Consider the following 21,428-nt stretch of genomic DNA (forward strand, 5'->3'; position numbering starts at 1 on the left):
TTATGATGCATCTATTATTGATTCAGTGGATATTCATACAAAGCACCCCTGCAAGGCTAAAGAAAACTCCTATTTATATGCCTCATTTTCCCACCAGAGACGGAGGCTGTGCAAATTATCCTTAGTGTTATACGTGGCAATTTCTTAGCTTTGTCCCATTGTGTTAAGGGATTCCCCATGCTGTAAAATAGGGCAAATTCAATTGATGCCCTTAACCACAATGTGTAATACGAAAATAGCACATATAGCGCTAGACTTTAATCACCCAGGGAGGTGAACAATGCACTAGAACTGATTTGAACTCTGCCAGTACTGACCTTGGAACGTTTTTGACTCTGCACAAGCTCTGTCTGCTGTGTGCTCATCTTTAATATATGGTTAAAGTTTTTCCTTAGTAACCAATGTTTAGCTTAGGAATAAGCCTTTGGGGCAATAAATATCTACTTGCAGAAGACCAACACTCACAATTTAAGTTTGGGGATGTTGACCTTTCACAGGAAGAGAAGATTCTCCTAGTTATGTTTTCCCCCCACTGTTTGTGCCAAGAATTAGAGCTTTTTTTAGGGGCTCACATCAATGGGGTATTTATCAGGCTTTTTATATGTCAATGGCTATGTCAAGTCAATGAGGCGGACAGGTCAAGTCAATGTTAATCTCAGCTGAGATGGACATTGACTGGAAGAATCAATGTCAAAGAACGGAAGTAGACAGAACAGGGGTAAATGGTGGGTATGGAATGGTAAGCTGAGGAATTGGGGATTGAGCCTGATGAGAAGGAACAAGGGGATGTATCGTTTCCTAGGTTCTCCTGTGCCCATAGGTGGAATTCTAAATGTCAAAGCAAAGCAGGTGGCCCAAGATGGTCGGACCAAATCACGCATTTGCCCCTATACCCCATTAGCTAACCCATCCTTTCTGAGTTATTTTAAACATATGCAATAAAAGAACCCTGAGATCCTACTACCAAAAAAAAGAATGTATGACTTGTATCATCTACATGTTTGACAAACATATAAAGGTCTAAACCCAACACCGCAGGAGTATTGTGTACTTAGACAGTCAGGTGAGCCTGCGCTGTCATCTGATTTATTTTGCAAGTTTCTGTAAGGCGTCTCTTCTAACTGTTTGAGCTTCTATTTCAGTATCCGAAAAAAAAAAGTGGAGTGGGAGGCAGGCACTGCTAAAAATGTAAAAAGGGTCTCGCTTTTATTCCTACGCAGTGGAACATTGGAACAAAAAAGAAATATACTCTCCAATGTTTCAAGCCCTCGCCTTATCGCACGACTACACATTTGCTTAAAATGATCATTTAACCCTTTACTTTTCAGGCATCTGAACATCAACTAAAATGTTCACATTGAATGAAAATAAAGTTGCGACTCAAAATTAACACTTCGTTGAATCAGCAATCTACAGAGCAGAGCAGGTGACGCTCTGCCTCCAAGTCTGACGCGTTTCGAGCACATAGTCATAGGCTGGAGGAGGGATGAACATGCTTTCCTATGCTAAAAAAGGGTAACCTTACAAAAATAACTATATCCTGGCCCACGGGATAATTTTTGGATGAAAATCCCAGCATTGTAAACTGTGTCTGTTAGTTATGTTGGAAATGATTATGATTACCCCTCCCTCCTTGAGTCAAAGAATGTCCCAAACTATTTGTTGGTTGTGGCAGAGCATTGCAAGAAAGAATTTTGACGATACCAGATCATATTATTAATACCCAGGAGCTTACACTTTAAGATTGATCTGCCACCATAGGTAAATTACTATAAGATGGTTAACCTGAGACGATACGAAGCTGAAAATATGACTTCACAAGGGGTTATTTCCAAGAATTCTGACTGTTTCATGAAAAGGAGAATGTTTTAGTTCTAAAAATAGCTATTTTTAAAATAAAATTATATAAACATTTAAATAGGGATCCTCGCCTTCCATATCATTCATGGACGTGGTCTTCTCTTTAAAACCCTACAAGGCTTCATGGTAAGCCTCATCCAGTTATACCCTTAAAACTAACAGAGCAATAAACATCCAATAGCGGGATATTCATAAAACAAGTTATTAAATGCATACATTTACAAGCTTTAATAATGTTTTAACTATTTATGTGCCTCATGCAAGAAAATTGCAAAAAAAAAAATCATAGGTGTTGAGCAGGCTGATCTCCAGCCACTCTCATCATTTTCATCCAGGCTTTAACCAGATGATGACTCCATAAATAATAAAAATCATGGGACCTGAGGAATGATAACAGGATGGGAACTCCATGCTTCCCTCTATTATATGCAGTGACAGGCACACTGGTATTTGTTGGTGTGACATTCAGCAATTGCTGACTGGGCATCCATAGTATTAAGAATTCACCATTTCCATATTGTCCTTAAAATGTGGATTCTGAATTAAACAAACACATTTTAAATCAGGTATAGATGGTTATAAGTATAACAGGTTGCAGCATTAACCCCACCATCTTGGAATTGTGAGATGAAACAGGGATGTCTTATGATGTCATAATGCTAACTTTCAATAAGTTTCAACAATAAACCACTGCACACAAACAAGCCAGGAGCCCAACGTATACGCAATAGCGAAGGAATAACCAAAAGTTGGTGTAGTCAAGAGAATGAGCTTGGGTTGGAGGGATCATGGACCAGGGCTTTGGTTTTATTTTTCCTTCTCTACAGGTAAAAAACACAGTTAACCTCTTAGTATCCAGAAGGGAAGGACAATTCTTCAGCCATGGTTCCCCAGAGGTTCCCCACAGAGGAATTTTTCCTCTCTTGAGTGCTGAGTCCAGAGGTAGCAGTCACCATGGTCAGCTCTGAGGCACAATAAGTTGGACTATCAAGATTTTATGTTATAATTAATATTAAATAAAATGCACTCAAATGGCTATATGTTTCTGTTGTGGTTTTTATACGAATTACTAAAAGTTAATTTGTAATAAAATAATGTGTTCAGTTTAACAAGAGGAATGAATGGATCTCAACACTGTGTACTCTACAGAGCTGCAGGACTTGCTTGTGACACAACTGTGTTTGGACCACCAGGGAAAGCTGGGGGGAACAATGCAGGAGCTCTGGGACAATAATACAGGGGCTGGCGGTACGTTACAGGGGCTATTTCAAAAGCAGAGAATTTTCAAGAGAATTGTAAGAGAATTTGAAAACTGAAGCCAAAAAAACTGAGTTGGGAAAATCTCCAATTCAACTATTATTCCAAATCTGCTATTTTAACCTCAATTTTGCAATTTGCTTGCATGGCCCTTGAAAATCTCTCTAGTTCTTTTCTTATTGAATAGACCCTATAATGTTTTATGTTTTCAAGTTAATTTTTATTTAATTTTAATAAATTAAATTTTTAGTAATTTTTTGTGAGGGGGCTACAAGCTTTCTTGCACCAAGGCCCTTTGCTCACTAGTTTCGCTGACATACATATTTATACAAAAGTGTTCCTGAGCAGCTACTTATACCTTGGCTAAAAATATACCCTGTTTCTCAAGTTGTGTTGCAGGGATGAATTCAATTCTCATTTTGAAAGTCTCAGATTTGTTTCTATTCTTACATTTTTCCCCTGAGATAATGATTCAAGCTGGTTTATTTTCAGAACCCAAGTCTTTTAAGATGTTAGCAGAATATTAGTCTGCTGCTTGGCCGGGGATCCTAGATGGTGTAGACCTCAAGGAGGTAAGTAGGTTAGGGTTGGACAGTGGCTTTCAGATGTCCCTTCAGCACCATGTATGGTGCTGCTATTTAGATCAAATTGAGTTTAGGATTGCCACCTTTAGGTAAAATAAAAAAATAGTAACACAATGATTTGTGTGTTCTAGAACACAGCCTAGATGTCAGTTTCTCACCTCTTGGCCAATTAAGCCTATGTGTTTTTGTTTATTCTTCAACAGCTGGGATGATGGGGTTTTATAAAACCTATTAAACATATACCTATTACTTTTTCCCCTTAGACTTCAACAGAAGAAAATCATTGATACATCTTGCGATGCAGAACCTAGAATTTTATGAGAAATCTAGAACTTATTATAATGGTTTAAGTTCCTAGAAGGGTTTACAGGGTGAAAAAAAGAAATGTGGCTTGTTGTTGCTTAGGGCAAATAGCACGTTCTGGAGAAATAAAATACTCCTGGCCATTTTCTGCATGTGGCAGTGATTTAGCTAAGGGCTCTTGATGATGTCATTACAAGGGATTCACATTTCAAGTGCAATTGAGACATCATCTTGTAGAAAAGAGAACAGCAGATAATCTCAGTTTATTATTATGGCTACTAAATTACTCACAACACAGCCGTTGAGAATAGATTTTAGCTGGGAATTTGGGGAACTGTGAAAACTGTATTTTTGAAATTATTTATAGGAACACTCACGTTAATAAATGTGCAGAATTGTCATCAAATGTGTTGAGAATAGATTTTTTTTGTCTAGGGAGATTTGGGAATATATACATTTTTTTGCAAGATATTCTTTGGGGACTGGCAATTGTGGTGTGAATGAGTTTAAGGTCTGGTTTAGACTGGTTTTAGATGGTACCCCAACAACGGACAGGCTGGTGAAGTTAGCCTGAAAGTGAAAAATGGCAAGAGCATAACTAAAATAGTTTATTCAACCTACCTATCGATTATGCTTTCAGTGTGGTAATTTTTAGTTTAAAAGTTTTAAGGCCAGAGTTAGCAGAACTAACGTTAGTTATTCAATTTCCTGTCCTGAAGTTCTCGCCCTTCTTCTCCCTCAACCCCTAGAAAGGCTCTGAACCAGTCAGCAACTTTACGATCGGGAAGGCCCTGACAAGTTATTTAATCTGTAAATCCCATTACATTATCTTTAATTGTGTGTTAATGGTTGTTCTCTGCTGCCCCAGTAGCATACCTGGAAACTTCCCAGGGTAGCCCCAGATAAAACTGAGTGGACTGAAGTTATAGAGAAAGTGGGTGGGGAGTGGGTTTGGAGTGGGTGTGGCCAAGCATTGCTCTCCTGTTCACACAAAGAAGACAGTGGCCAAAAATGGAGATCCCTTATGAATGCGTGTAGGTTAGATAGAACCCAGTGTTGATCAGTCGTCCCCCATGTTCCATGAGGTCATGATCGACAGGAACCTTTTTCCCAAAGGTTTAATAATAGGTCATTTTAACCTTTATCCCAATGACTAACATAGTAGTGTCCTGAATTTTTTTCCCACGCAGTCAGACGCAGAAAGACCAATGTGTCTGACATTAATAACATCTCTGCTGTACACACATACCTGATCCTTCGACAACATTGATGTTGGGATGGGATTACTAATTCCTCCCAGATTACAGCAGAGAGAGGCAGCAGCAGCCAGATGAAGCAAACACCCATTATTTTATTACATGGTCATCAATATCTACCCCACCTTTTGGGATTCCAATACTCCTGATACTTTGCCTATAAGTGGCGCCAGCCCTGACTACACACCTGCCTCAAATAAACCTAGAACAAAACAAATTATTTAAGATTTTCTATATTTTGTGATTTTAATTAAATGAAAAAAAAACATTGACCAGCTTCATTTTAAAAAAAATAATGATTTTTTTAGCTTTTTTTTATTAGACATTGCAACTTTTACTGCCTCTTAATAGAAATAATAATAATAAAAAATAATATATATATATATATATATATATATATATATTCCTATTTTCATATTTAATTCGATTTTTCCAATCGTTTAGGTCTATATAGAATTCCGATGATGGGCAGCCTATTATTTCTACTGATTTTTTTTAAGGTCTATATGTCAATCTCCTCGGATGCTGACTCCTCAAACCTGAATTAGCTACACCTATTGACGCAATGCTGAAATGCCAACCGGGAATATAAAGCACCGGTGGATGGAGATCAGTCATTGTGCAATTCAGGAATACGTATATAAATATATATAAATGTTTTCATTTATTATTTTAAGCCGTGCGCATGAAGAGGAGCAGAAACGGGCTATGTATTGGGAAATGTTGAAAACAGGGCAGAAATACAATTAGCCGACACGTTACCATGGTGACCACACAGTGAAGGTACGGACCCATCACAAAGGGCTCGGAGCAGGCACCCTGCGTATGTGTGAAGCAGAATGATGTTCACAAAAAGCACCTCACATTTTAACGTCTTCATTAAACATTTAAAAACCTATTTTTAGGGATAGCTAGCAGTGATAGAGGTCACTCGTCCCTGTGCAAGTCCGTCTTAAGGTTCAATTTGCATTCCAGGGACTTCATAGGAAGATCTTTGGTGCTGCAGGATAAAATTAAATGACAAGAGCTTTAGATGTAGTGTAAGAAAGATTTTTTTTATGTGGCGTGTGGTGGATACGTTGAAAGAACTTCCAGCAGAAGTGGTAGATGTTAATACAGTGAGGAAATAAATGTAAGCCTGCATGGGTAGGCATACAGCTACTGAATAAGGTCTGAGACCTGCGTTCTTCTGTGCTGGAGCGAATCAGTTTTACCCATGTCATGGCTTCCTCTCTAGACTTGTCTGGAAATGCCCCCATACAAAGTGCCCTCTCCATATGTGCCCATATGTGCCCTTCAGCCTCGGTGCCCTGGCATATAACATCATCAATTCATGGGTGGCCACAGTGTGCAGTGCTATTGGGGTACTTCTTACTCAAGGACCCTCCGTTGCCTCTGATTTTGCACCCCTGGTATCGCACTCATAGTACTGCTCCAGACAGGAGTACATGGGTCCGGCTCTAAAATCAATTAAGGAATTCAGTGCAAACACCAAATGATGCAATCTACTTCATCATAATTCACCTTCATTTGTACTGCAATACAATTGTTTTTTCAAAAGGTAACCCTACCATTCAGCTATAGCAAGGGATGGATTGCAAGCTCTTCTGGTGCTGCAAGCCTGCTTTGAAACAAAGAAGCCTTGCAGGGGTTTTATATCCATCCAGTAATAACAATAATACAAAGCATTTGTGTGTGTGTATATATATATGAATGATATTATATATTAATATTATATATCAATGATTACATTATAATTAATATTACATATGATAGGACATATTGTCCGCATGGCTGCATCCTGTCTCAGTACCAGAAGGTTCTTAATCCCGGTTAGAGGCAATTATACGGCGTGACCAGGGCACCAATTGAATAAAAGATTAAATTGAATAATGTCTTGTCATCAGATGAGATACATTGTATTGCCTTACAAAGAGAAAGCAGAATTTTAAGCTCCTGCGTCCTTCCACTATGGTACGTGGACCTGCAGTGCAAGCAAGGGTTAAATTGCAGAAGTGGGTCAGGAACGAGCATGGTATATAACAGGCGCAAGAGGGTTGGTGGAAGGATGGCCCCGGACTATGTGTATTGGTGCAATCTTATGGCTCGGTGTATTTTAATGGAATATCTTCTTTTCCTCTATGGGAAAACGGCTAAAAATAGCTCAGTGGGTCTCGCAGGGTTTTTCATTCTGTGACAGTGAATTGCAGGCACCAGATTGTATGCAGTGCTGCAACGGGGGGGAAATACAGCCACACGCTCAGCCGTTTATCCATTTTATCTGCATTTATTTCTTAAATAGCCTTCACCCAAAATAGATTCAAAATAGAACAAGCTTTTTTTTAATACCCCCGTCCCCCTTTTTTCTCTATATAAAGGGATTTTTTTTATTTTTTTATTTTTGTCTTTCCCAGACATGAATTTTCTTTGGGAATATTCAGGAATTTCTGGAAAGAAGAAAGCGGGTCTCCTCCGTAACCAGGCATCCGAAGCAAGGTCTCATCAGACGGTTCACCAGGTGAGACACCCAGCTCCCAACCCTAGGTGTATGCCAGCATGCATGCCGGTGGCAAGGGGCAGTTTTTATTATTGGGGGGTCCCGATATGCCAGCGTCTCCTATTATCTAACCTTTAGGTGAATGAAAGAAACAGGCAGCGATTTCCAGAGCGATGTGCTGGACATTTAAAGATTAAAGCCCACCCCGATACGATCACATCCCTCTCTAGTATTATTCGTGTTTTTGACAGTAATCTAATGACTGCAACAACTGTCCCTTTTTGTCTCAAAAAATGTAGTTATCTGTACATGTGAAAGCTTTTATTAACTTATCTCGATGAGGTCAACCTATTTCTAGAATGTAATAGATACACCTGTCAAGCAGCATTGGCAGGTAGACTATGTTGACGACGTTTATTAATATATTTGGCATTTATTTCAGTATTTTTTTGTTTCTTTGTGTATTTTTTTATATCATTTTATTTGTGATTTTTTTCTGCGTTTTGTAGATTAGGTCATAAAGGTTTTTTTTGTTGGTTCTGTGTGTGGGGGGTATCATGCATTGTTCCAAAAATACATTTCTTTCAACTGGGTGAAATTCTGTAGAGATCTGGAATGGAGGTAAATAGGGTACAAATATGGAATCAAAAGCGGGGAGGGGGGTAGAGAGACCGTGAGAAATAGCTACGCCCCTTTTATTTTTAGAATCAGGGACGGCATTTCATAATTTGAGCAAAAGGGGTTAATCTGTAGGACTTTATCAACCTCCTGCGAAATAACAAGGCACCTATTGGTAACCGCAATACATCTAGTTTATAGTTTATCGCTAGAATTTTCGCTTAATGTATTTAATTCATTCCATTCGTGTGTGTAGATCGCACCCTACAGAAGGACGAGTGATCGCGAGGGGTACGGCATTAAGGGCTATATTGCATTTTAGCTTCAGTAAAGGATAATGGGGATAGAAGTCAAATACTAACTATAAAGCCATGTAATATCCAATTAAGGATAGGCAACTCCCATCATCCAGTATGACGCTAAGGGTTAAATGACATTTTGTCTGGCATCAGTAAAGGATGATGGGAATGGAAGTCAAATACTAGCTGCAAATTAGGCTTACCAACTCCCATCATCCTGGTATTTGGGGAGTTGTGGTGTATGCTTTTTTTTGTGTGGTCGGTAGGGTTTATTTATCTCACAGCCAAATACGATCATGAAAAAAAATATGCAATAACAATTAATAATATTATATTGGAAAAAAAGCCTCCCTACCCCGCAGGGAGGTGGATTTCATTAGGAAAATAACATGAAATTAAAGTGTTGTTGTGACAATGGGCACACCCTCGTCAGACCCCCTCGTTACACATACATACGCTAATTAAGTCATTTTTTTCCTCCAGTGTACCTTTTGATGTTAATCTCCTTAGAGATGAAAGGATGCCAACCTATCGCAAGAAAAACAATTTGGGCTCCTTTAGGATTAAAAGACGTGTAAATAAAACCAATTCCCTCAGCAAAATGTAATAAAAAAAAATAATAGGACTCCAACCCCCAGAGAACCAGATCTTTCAATTATTCCGTGCTTAGAAAATATATATTTTTATCTTTGCAATAGGAATTGGTTTGCTGTCTTGTTGGCGATACGCTCTGTCCTTCTTTTCTCCTTTGTATGCGATACCAGAATGTGAAAAAAAAAAGAATTTGCATAAGACAGCGGCAATGAGGATCATTTGAATTGGTAATACGATGGCGTCTGGGTGGTAATACTCCCCTTCTTTGTAAGCAATCTGAAGACGCGGCTCGTTGGGTCTCACAAAGAAGAACGGTTAATCTTTTACCTCCGTGAATAAAAATATATATATATGATGATTGAGGGTTTTTTATGGATTTGACCTATTGGAAGGTCACGGTCATCCGTGTAAAATCTCCGTTAGGTTTTCCTCGTAAGCCTCTTGTTGTGTGTGTTGTCCACTGCAGGGGTTGGGTTACCCAGACACGTTGATGCCGGACTCTCCAATGCTATTAAACGCCTTAGAATTACATTTATCTCCAAGACTAATTGCAAAATGAGCTGTTCAAAATAATTGTGAAAAGAAAAATATTTGGAGTAGTTGCTAAAGCAAACTATTGTAACTGGCAAACCGAAAAATTGGTCAGCGACCAGGTCCCTCATCATTTTCCATAGTGCAACTCCTATTACTTTCAGCCTGCCTGGCAGAGGATATATTTTATGTGTTACCTTGCAAATGTTCCTAATTACAGGAAAGTCCCTTTTTCTACCCAAATTCCCATGTGGCTCTTTTCCTCCCCTGATGCCCTTCTTGTATAAGAGCTTGTAATGTTTGCTGGGTATGAGGGTATCGCAGGGTTCTACAGCCCTAAAAGCCCCGATAATGTGTATAGAAACAGCAGGAAATTGGTTTATATTTTAAATACATTACTTTTCTTCTAAATGCTTTACTCGTTTATGTAAGTGCTTATCAATAAGTCACCAAGTCACATAAAAAGTCTCTTCACTCCCCTCTTTGTTCAATGCTGAGAGGCACGTGAATACTTTATCAACCCCCCCCCCGGGAAATACATGCAGACATATAATATAATCAGTTTCTATCATCCATCCGTGGACATTTCTTTAATGGACAGCCTGTATAAAAGGATTCTTTCGGCAAAAGCTGTTACCCCATTTATATAGAGATTTGCGAAATTCACTACGGAAAAAAACCTCTGTGCAAGGAAAGATGATACATTTTCTTTCTTTTTGCATTCAAAAAAAATAATGACCAATCCCGTAGCCGAATCTAAAAACCGAGCTTTCCCTTGTAATGACAGAACATAGACACGCACCTAATTTACCCCAATCCAAGTGGAAACATAAACTCCTTTTCAAAGGGGATTGCTCTATTATTAATAAAATGTTTCTAAACATGAAATGCATATTTTTGTCATTCTTGCATAAATTGGCTAAGGATATTCTACGTGGACGTCGCGTTTCTGAGAGTCCTTGCTGCTATGGTTTAGCAGATAAACTCTCTTCCACGCTTCAGCTTCCTGCCTCTCAGACAGCTGGAGGCCTCGATGTGCTTGGAGAAATATAATAAAGGTTGACAAAGCTTCACTGGGGCGCACAGTCCATCTCTATGAGATGGACTAGGAATGATGTATTCGTCTCTAAGAGAAAGCATTGGAAGCACCTGAAATGCTTTATCTGCTAAAATGTTGCAGAGGGAATTGGAAGAGCGGATGTTGTTCTGATCGTGGAATTCTATGGAATGTGGGGTCGGTGTGACCCGGGAACCAGCGGCAAGACCGGAGGAAATGTAACGGGCAGATATTAGGAAGACTGACTTATAGTTGGACTCTGGTGGGAAAGTCCGTAGAGAATTCCAGAGTTCGTAAATAAATTGCCTCCAGCGAAATTAGTGAATGGGAATTAAATTCCCACCAAAGTCCAGATCAATTGCGACTGGTGGGAGCCGATCAATGTTTTTACTGGTTTCCAAGTAACAATGACAGTTGTGTTTGATTGACAGGTACTTCCTCCAATGGTCATTTTGTAATTTGTGATCATACTGCTATTCAACCCATGTTTTTGCCCATCTTTTGTTCTTGTTTGCCCTCCGGTAGGAAGCCGGACTGTTCACACTTTCACCTTCTGTGAGGTTGTTGTTCCATTAACTCATCTCTAAGCAGAGGATACCAGTTTTCGGAGTGGCTAGTGTTATTATAAATTATATATACTGTGGCCTGTGAACATGGGTCGCAAGTTTTAACTTCGTTATCGCCACACATTTTCTAGGTCGCAGTATCAATGGCTTCTTACATAAGTTGTGTTTTAGCTGATAATTCCATTTCTTCTCATAAACGATCTTGGCTGCTCCAGAAGGTTCTCGGATGTCCATTACAAAATGTAATTTGCCTGTATAGAGTGCTACAGCCCTAAAAATCCCAATAATGTGTCTAAAAACAGCAAGAAATGGGTTTATACATGAAATCCCGTGAACAAAATCCACTTGATTTTTAAAATGCCCTTTGGAGGTACTCCAGGGTAACCGCTTTGTGTAAGCTCACACGCAGATGACACCACAAAATGTTCAACCATATTACATCATTAAGCATTTGCACCAAAAAAGAATTGTTTTCAGTGGCAAACCTTCTGACAGTGTCAATCCTACACAGGAACGCACGGAACCAGGCGCTTGGCACTGTTCTAGAACACGACGTTCAAATATATCTTGATTCCTTTTTTTAACGCTACAAGTGAAATGTCATGTAACGTGCTGCTTTACTCTAGTGACATCTGCTGTACTGTTTATTGTTTGAGGCATTAGAGATCCTTGGTGGTAATAACATGCGTCATGTACATACAGCCATATACAACACAGGGGTATACCACCTGACCCGGTATCGCCTAAGTCATGTGCGTTCCCCATGTGTAATTGTATGTGATCTATATGACATTTACCTTGTTTCTGGGATATCTTTCTTAGGTTACCATAAATTGAATAATAGCTGATTTCATTATAGGTTTATTGTTAACTTTTACAGTCCCTATAAATAAGATTGGCCATCGGGTTTGATCATGTGATAGAGGGGCGGGCCTTTCACACAGAAAATGGCTTCACACATGCAAGGGTTCCAAGTATAAAGATAAGTGAACATGTCAGTGCCAAACGCATTGAATAGGTAGATATAATTCGGTCCTAATTCATCTAAACAAGGAAATATCCCAGCTGTGAATACTGAGTTAAGTCATGAAAGTGAGTCTATAGAGAGATCGAATAAAGAATCATTATATGGGGCCAAATCCATAAAAAAAAAGTTTAAAAAAGTGCTATTTTTTTTAATAATATATATTTTTTTTAAATATGATTTAATTTTTAACATAAAAATATACATTTTGTATAATTATTAAGGACATATTTCAAAAATAAAAACACGTTTTGTTTTAGGCACCCTTGGTTAATCCTTGCTTGCTAATCTAATTTTTATTTTGTTCCATTTTGGTTTTTTTCACAGGAAGAATACTCGGTTGTGAAATGCGTTGCCCCAAAGCTCAACAGTATTTGTGTCCTACTTTAGCTTAACAGATATTTGTATCTGTTGCCGCCTACCGTTACCAATGAGAGACTCCACAATGTTTAATCCAGAGGGCAGTGCCTTATTAAAGGCTGTGTGGCAGGGCAAATTCAGACTCACGCGTCTCCTGCTGGAGGGGGGAGCCTACATAAATGAAGGGAATGCCCAAGGGGAGACGCCACTGATAGCAGCTTGCCTAGCTAAATATGACGACCCTCAGAACAAGTGTCGGATGGTGAAATATCTTTTGGAAAATGGGGCAGACCCCAACATGCCAGACAAAATGGGAAAAACTGCTCTAATGCACGCCTGCTGCAATCTAACTGCGGCGGCTGTAGTTTCTGTGCTGCTTGAGCATGGATCAGACCCTAGTATGAAGGATTACTCCGGTACATCGGCACTCATGTACGCGATTAACAAGGGGGACCGCGAAACCTTAAGGGTTCTCCTCGATGCATGCAAAGCTAGAGGCAAGGAAGTCATCATTATTACCACTGATACGTCTCCGTCTGGAACTAAAAAGACAAAGCAGTATCTTAACTCGCCTCCGTCTCCAGGAATGGACGAAAAACAATCCCTGGCGGTATGCATGTCGCCGTCAGATATAGACATAAAGACATCCCTGTCCCCGGCTAGTGAAAAAGAAGAAGCAAGGGATGTCTTTAACTTCAATATGGGGACCAGGCCCACATGTGCTCCATCCTGCAAACTTGACGTTAAGCCGCCGGATCATCCGCCCACCAAAGGTAGAATGATCAACAAGAAGCAACTAAAGAGGCTCAATTCTGAACCTTGGGGTCTAGTTGCTCCATCGGTGTTGCTGGCATCTCATCTAGCAGTACCCACAGAGAAAATTACAGTTGAAGAAGATGAAGAGAAGATCATTGCAGATGTAAATAATCTGTCCATTAACAAAAGGCCAGTGTTATCCAGACGTCACAGCATTGAAGGACAGGACTCATCTTGCTTCAAAACCGGTGGCCAGTCGCCTGAAGAAGATCCCTCGGCTCCTGACTCTTCATGGGCTGACAAAGTCCATCTCAGCCATCTTCACCAGCCACTATCAAGGCGCAATACAGCACCCGAGGCTCAGGAATCATCAAATGCCACATTGGCTCCTACTGTAGGGACTGCCTTACGTGCAGTTGCCCATCATAAGTTGACTCGCATGGACCACTATGAATCGGATTCCCATCTTTGTCCCGATTCTATCCCAGGTTCCCCAGACTCTGGCCGTGTGTCATTAGAAAGGCGGAAATACAATGCTTCTCCATTGACGCTCTTCACCAGTTCTTCAAGGGAGTCTTTAGAGAGCATTCCCAGCGCCGTTTCACCGATGAGTGTGCGACGCAGAACCCCGGGTCTCCTAGAAAGACGTGGATCTGGAACACTTCTTTTGGACCACATTTCTCACACCAGGCCAGGCTTCTTACCACCACTGAACATCAACCTTAACCCTCCAATTCCAGACATCCGATCTAATGGCAAAGTACCTTCGCCTGTCCACGCAAGCCAGAAGCCACTTATCCCCATGGCCCCAACCTCTCCCAAACACTTTGATGCCAAAGCAAAGAAAAAGCTCATTCGAAGGCATTCTATGCAAACCGAACAGATTAAACAGCTGGTCAGTTTTCAAAATCTATTTGCCCAAAGTGAATCTACAAATTAATTCACAAAAAAAATTAACATTTCCAACTTTGGCCCACATGATCACCAGAGCCGATACAATAATTAACTCTTTCATGGTTTTTTTTGTGGTTTGTTTTTTTTAGCTCCATTAGTCACAATGTGAAATGGAAATTTTAACGAGCGTTTAAAGGACGTTTTGGCAAATAATTATTGAATAGGTGATGTTGACCAGATGTAGAGGAACTATACAAACACTTAAATCGTATATAAATATAAGTTGATACTTAAAAAATATGAAAAAAATACACTAAAGTTAATATACCTGACTTTATAATATGACCATGTGACTTACTTTATAGAAATTTATACATTAATATATACATTAATTTACGTTACCATGGATGATAATTTCAATGTATACTGGTGGAGCAACCATGTAAATAGATTTAGCAGCTGCTTACGCCCCCCCCCCCCGCAGGTCTAAGGGTCCCCTCGCAAAGCTTTTGGGTTGTGTGAAACACAGATTCCTTATAATGTTATATACCTTGTAATGTTTCTTTTTAAAACCAATTGGTTATCTTAAAACCTAGCGCAACATCAGATTGTTCTAATATAGTTAGTTTGTATAATAATATGAAACATAGTTTCTAAATAAAGGAGCACTTAGAATATTTAACTTAGAATTTCACTTAGAAAAAGTATTAGATATAAATTGAGCAAGTTGTAGAGGAGCGTAGAAATTCCAAGAAAAACGCATATATAAAAATATATATAAATAATGTTACATTGCACATTTATTTATCTCAACTACCTATAGCTTTTGATTTTTGCATTCCAGACAGAAATTATTCAGGAGATATTTATAACTTGGTTTAAATTGAGTTCAGTGGCATAGGGTGTCAAACGCAGGAGAGCGCCCTGTTACATGAGTAAATCTAGTGTACTGAACTGTAAATTTAATTTATTAAAGTATGACATACAATTACATATATATATATATATATATATATATTTATATATATATATAATGACTATAATAGTTTTATTTGTGATATAATTGATTAAATATATATATGAATATACTTATTATTCTTTTTATGTATATACATATTTATATTCCATTTATACCTGTAACTCTGCTTGCACTTTAGCAAAAGGTGAAATCCCATGGCCCTCTGGGGCCCATCCTTAATTATTAATTTAGCTTAGGAGCCTCGTGTGATTGAGCTGCATTTCGTATTGAGATGCTTTCCTTTTATAAATTGTTCCCTTTCATCCTGCACCAGCTTTAGGAAGTTATTGATATGTTTCTTTGAGTTCTTGTCCTTATAATACTGGCTTTGTCAGTGATGTATCTTGGCCGGGGAGTTTCTTCTTCACAGGGAAACTCATCAGCCACCCCCCCCCATTACTTACCACCACATCTACTGTCTTCTATTGTGATATATAAAATATAGTATGATGTCATATCCCTGCACATTTATCTGTACAGTTCTACATCTAGCCTGGAGGGCCAATGTGGGTTCTGACTGGCTCGCCAATAGTGAAGAAGTGGAAGATGGATCCAAGCTGGGTCACACTTCACCTCTTCTCAGGATCTTTGGTCCTTGCGAGTATCCATATGGGTTTTTCTTATGTGGAAGGCAAGTCCAGCTTGGCTCAATGAGCGTGAAGCTCAGCCACAACCTTAGCTTTAATGACACCACCTGCCTGCTTGCCAACCAACCACTAGTTCCACATGTCAAGTTGTGTTTTCTATAGGGGTCAATCAGGAGGATCGGGCATATATCAGTCCCCCAAAAGAACCTGTGTGTGAGGGAAACAAAAAGCTTTCTGTCCCGTCACAAGTATCTTTGGCATCTCTCAAATAAGCAATATGGGAATAATATTACGCTGCACATGGACTAATAATTCTAAGGAAACAGCTGACTCTGTAGAGGTTGCAGGCTGCTTTCTCTAGCATTGGCTGCTGTCTGCCTTCAGATGTTGATGGGATAGTGGTGACTTCTCTAGATCAGTAAAGAGATGATCTCATCTGATGACATGTCATAAAAACGTAGCATTTTCATTGCATTATCATCCCGTAGCCGAAAATATAGCTCCGTTTAGCATTTAAGATTTCAATGCTTAATCAAATAGAATCAGAGTATTGAAAAATGACAAGCTCTCACTGGGTTAACTCTTTACCTATACATCTTGCTAGCCAGTTGGCTAGAGAAGATGTTTTAAATCAGCACTAAGCTGGCATCTGAATAAATTAGATACACATTGGGAAATGTGTAAAACATGGGCATCCATCATTCATTAAATAATGCAGTCGACTGTGGAGGAATACCTTTAATGTAATTTAAAGCAAATAACAAAGGAGATGTTTTTAAAATATAATTTCCCCTTTTGTGTAAAAATCTACATTTTAATTGCCATTAAAATATAAAAACTGGTCTGACGTGGCTCTTATAGGCTGAATGGAGACCAGCGAGATAACAACTCACATTGGTTTATTTTTTGATATACATATATATATATATTCTATAGACTCATTAGAATTTAATGTGAGGCAATGGTTAGAATGTTTCTATCTAGGTCATAAAATAAGACTAAGTGTAATTAACTCTAATGATATATAAATATACAAAGAGAGGTTGATATATGGGTTTAATTAAAAAAAATACACAAGATTGTGTATGTGTTAAGTGTATGTATAGCTATAGGTATGTGTCACTGAAGATATACTGTGTGCAGCATAGATATGTATAATGTGAGTATCTACTGTGTGTGAATCAGCCAAATGTCTAGATTAGAACCTCTAAATACATTTACTCCTTTTGTACACGAGGTGGCGATGTTGCCTCATATATTTTAGGGCAAGTTCTATATAAACATATAATATGTAAGATTTTTACACAGACTGGGACACGATGCAATAGATAAACCCACATTTACAGTTAATTTAACCAACTGTTAATAAACAGAGCTGTACAGAGTATATGACAAAAATGACAACGGAGGGATATGGTTGAAATGGAAAAAAATGTTGTTTTTTTTTAAAATAAACATGGTTTTGGGGTGTTTATTAAGAATATGGTGAAATATGGAAAATACTTTTCTGTTTCTAAGAAAAAAATACTCTAGAGCAATTATTTTAATTACCGGTAATTTGCTTTGATTGATTATTAGTATTATCATTACCAAAAATCTGATGGATTAGGAAAAGTCACAAGTTAGCATTTTTTATAATGGCCGGCCGTTGTCCGTATTGTCCTGGAATTTCCATGCGTAACGTATGATGTGGTTCAGCATGCAAAATGTTCCTTAAAAGTACAAAAATATATATTCTTACCTTCCTAAAACTAAAATTAGCTGATTAAATGTAAAATTTGATCGCTTGTAGTTATTAGAAATTAAAATCTCAGTTACTTTAATTCAACCCAATCATTTGTAAAGATGATTAGCCGTTGTACAGCGCTGTGGAATATGATGGCGCTATATAAATCAATAAACAATAATAATATAACTGCTTTACTTCTAAATTCAATCTAATGCAATGTCACAGCACTGTTGATGTTACGTCTCATTTATTGCACTTTGGCCAGAAGTCTTTGCCGGTATTTATCAGAAATCACCATTTCTAGAAGCAGGTTAAAGCTAGATTAAGAATGAATCTATAATAACAGAGCACAATTCATTAAAAAGATCTGATAGATGTAATATAGATTTTATTAGTCATAAAAATGAACTTCCATGAACCTCGCTAATGGCTTTACCAAAAAGAAACAAATTTTAGGTGTATTTCTGAATGTCCATCAGACTCCGGACTGGGCCGGACTGGCCTTCTGGCACAGTGGGTAAATGCCCGGTGGGCCGCTGGCCAATAGAGCCGCACAGCCTTAAAGTGCCAGAGCCCCCTCGTCAATGCCATTCCGGCCCTTCTGTGTATTATCATACATATATAATGGTTACTACAAATACTGGCCAAGACTTCTGGTTAATGTTCATGATGATGATGTTAGATTTGTTGGAGATAAAGATATATAGATATATATTAGTTAAGTTTCATTCTTCAAAGGACTGTGAGCGGTAACATTTTGGTCATCGTCTGGAATGGAAGAGTTAAACTTTTTACATCAAGACGCAAAGAAACATTTTTGTGAGAAACTTTTAGCCGGCTGGGGATGTTATTAAAATATGGATAAAAATGCACTTTTATTCTTAAAAAAGAGACTACATCTCATAATAAGACATAATCTGTCTTAATTCTACTGTCGACGCGTCTAACTGAGAAGAACATTCCAAAATGTCCCCACCTTGCAGTCACTAAGGAGTTAATACTGGGACTTGCGTTTAACTCTTTCGCTGCTAAAGGACACAAGGATTAATGTGGTGCAAGTTGGGAATTATTAACCTTTCGCATGCTGGAGAAAGCTGCTATATACACGTTCTGCTAAATGCGAAATGCGTCTTCGGATTTTTTAAAGCCCTAACAATGTGACCGGTTGAAACAATAACTACGCGCCGTAACGCAATATCAAAGAATCGTGAAAACGCTAGCTCAGAGGATTAGACAATCAGGAAATAAAAAACAAAACATATGATATATCAAAACGTGAAATAAAAACAACTGGAAATAAACTCAGGATTAAAGTGTGTTTTTTTCTTATTGTTGACTGGCAGTAAGTATGTCACGTGCATGGAGATTTGTTCAGTTATGGGAAGAAGGTAATGGAACAGAGCCGTCTGATTGGTAGAGGACATGAAAGCAGCTCCTTACGCCCCCCGCGGGTCTAAGGGTCCCCCCGCAAAGCTTTAGGGTTGTGGAACACAGATTCCTTATAATGTTATATACCTTGTAATGTTTATTTTTAAAACCAATTGGTTATCTTAAAACCTAGAATATTTAACTTAGAATTTCCCTTAGGAAAGTCTCTCCTGGGACATACTAAAACCAATGACAAAATGGAATGCCCATAGACTATAATGGAAGAGAAAATAATAATTGATTTTGAAATAAAAGTTTAAGACATATCATCTAGATCTTTGGCACACATACTCCCCTAGTACAGACACAGGATCTAAAACTCATATTAAGTGGAATTATAGCTGTTTTCTATGGAATGACCCATTATATCCTACAGGCATTCCATCAATACTGTCATTCACCTGTCATTCCATAGAAAACAGCTATAATTCCACTTAATATGAGGTTTAGAACCTACAACTGTACTAGCGGAGTATACATGACAAAGATCTATATGATATGTCAGAGGGTTTTCTTTAAAAAAGAAGTTTAATTTTTCTCCCATTATATCCTATGGGCATTCCCTCAAAACTGTCATTCACCTGTCATTCCATAGAAAACAGCTATAATCCCACATAATATGAGTTTTAGATCCTGTGTCTGTACTAGGGGAGTATATGTGCCAAAGATCTAGATGATATGTCTTAAACTTTTATTTCAAAATCAATTATTATTTTCCATTATAGTCTATGGGCATTCCTCCCCATTAAAGTCTATGGGAAGGGCATTCCATTCTGTCATTCAGTCCCTCCTCAGTCTCTTGTTCTCTCCCGTCTCCCGTTACTCATTCCCCGCCCCCTTGCTCCCGCCCCCTTGGTCCCAGGGCTCTGCACGCCGAAGGATTGGCATCTTCATGTCAGTAACCCGTCGTATAATGGCTGGGAGATGTCGGTTTCTGCTCCTGCTGCTGCTGGGTAAGTTGGCTGGTGATGTCCTTACCGGAGCGGCGTGCTCTCCTGTCTCCGTAAGCTTCAATCCAAATCGCTATGTCCTGTTTACCTGTTGTACAGCGCTGCCGAATATGATGGCGCTATATAAATTGTTAGTTAGTGCCTTCCTAACAGTGGTGCATTCTTGCCTAGGATCTGGGCAGCAGGTCTGGCGTTTGCCCCTTTTGCCTCATAACAGGCAGCCGGTAATGTCAAAGCTCAGACTTGTCAGGATGACGTCACATGCGACTGTGGCTGTAGCGATGTCAGGCACCTTAGGGAGAATGAGTTACACTGGGCTTGGCACAGTATGGGTTCATTCATTAACATCTATTCATGCATTTCCCTTTGGAGCCCAACATGAATCTTGATTGCTCGTGCTAGATACGTGGATATTGTCACCTTTTACAGGAAGATGATACATGTTTATATATATATATAGATCTCCTGTTATGAAGGGGTTAACTACATAGTACAGCATCTAGATCGCAGTTCTACTGTTTTCTTTGGTGGTGGCAGCTTGTTTTATGTTGGGAGTGACTGGGGTCCGTGGTGGGAGCCTTGTGACAGGTCTGGTTGGTGTTTAACATCCACACCCTTATGTCACGGCTTGGCAGCCTAAACAGATGCGGAGACAATGCCCTGCGGCGTTAAAACGTATCAAAGGCGGCAAACGGCAATCAGATGCTTTCTCTTCTATTTGTAACAAATGAGCTGTCGCAGGTTGGTAACTGTGTGGCGATTCCCGATGTTGTTTTATGTAGATCATTGTTTGATGTAGCCACACAACTGACATCTTTCTTATTTCAGGACAAGTAGGGGTAACTTTTGAAACCACAGAAACACAGCATATGACGCTTTGAGCGCTATATATATAATAAAAAAACTAACATTCAAAAAACACTTTTTTATTGCAATTTTGCTTGCAATTTCTTCTAGGCAATTTATGTCGTCTGCCATTGGTTGATGACAGACGAGCCCCCTGCTGGCGACCAATAGGGTCGCTCGTACAGACTGTTATACTCCTGGTGCCGTAATTGTTCGGCAGATCCCGCTGGTCTCCCTGTTCTTTTATCATTTATTAACTGATCGAACAGGGAGACCAGCGGGATCGGTTGCGACTAGTTCCTATCCGGTAGAAGGACCATGTCCTTTACAGGGATAGGAAATAGCTTGCTCAGTGTGTGTGAGCTATTTTCTATCCAGCAAAATTTATTTTGCCCCCTAGTGGTCAGGTCCTGA

At 39.0% G+C, this 21,428-nt stretch overlaps 1 protein-coding gene across 1 annotated transcript; it reads left to right on the top strand.

Annotated features, from left to right (window-relative positions):
• The first annotated feature begins 7,665 nt into the window (after nt 1–7,665).
• Nucleotides 7,666–14,579, top strand: ANKRD34A (ankyrin repeat domain 34A). The gene is made up of 2 exons (XM_053475547.1): nt 7,666–7,778; nt 12,774–14,579. The coding sequence occupies exon 2, from the start codon at nt 12,877–12,879 to the stop codon at nt 14,500–14,502; it is 1,626 nt and encodes a 541-aa protein (XP_053331522.1). The 5' UTR covers nt 7,666–7,778; nt 12,774–12,876; the 3' UTR covers nt 14,503–14,579.
• Nucleotides 14,580–21,428: the final 6,849 nt, after the last annotated feature.

This window comes from Spea bombifrons, chromosome 9, assembly GCF_027358695.1.
Source record: "Spea bombifrons isolate aSpeBom1 chromosome 9, aSpeBom1.2.pri, whole genome shotgun sequence".
NCBI lineage: Eukaryota > Metazoa > Chordata > Amphibia > Anura > Pelobatidae > Spea > Spea bombifrons.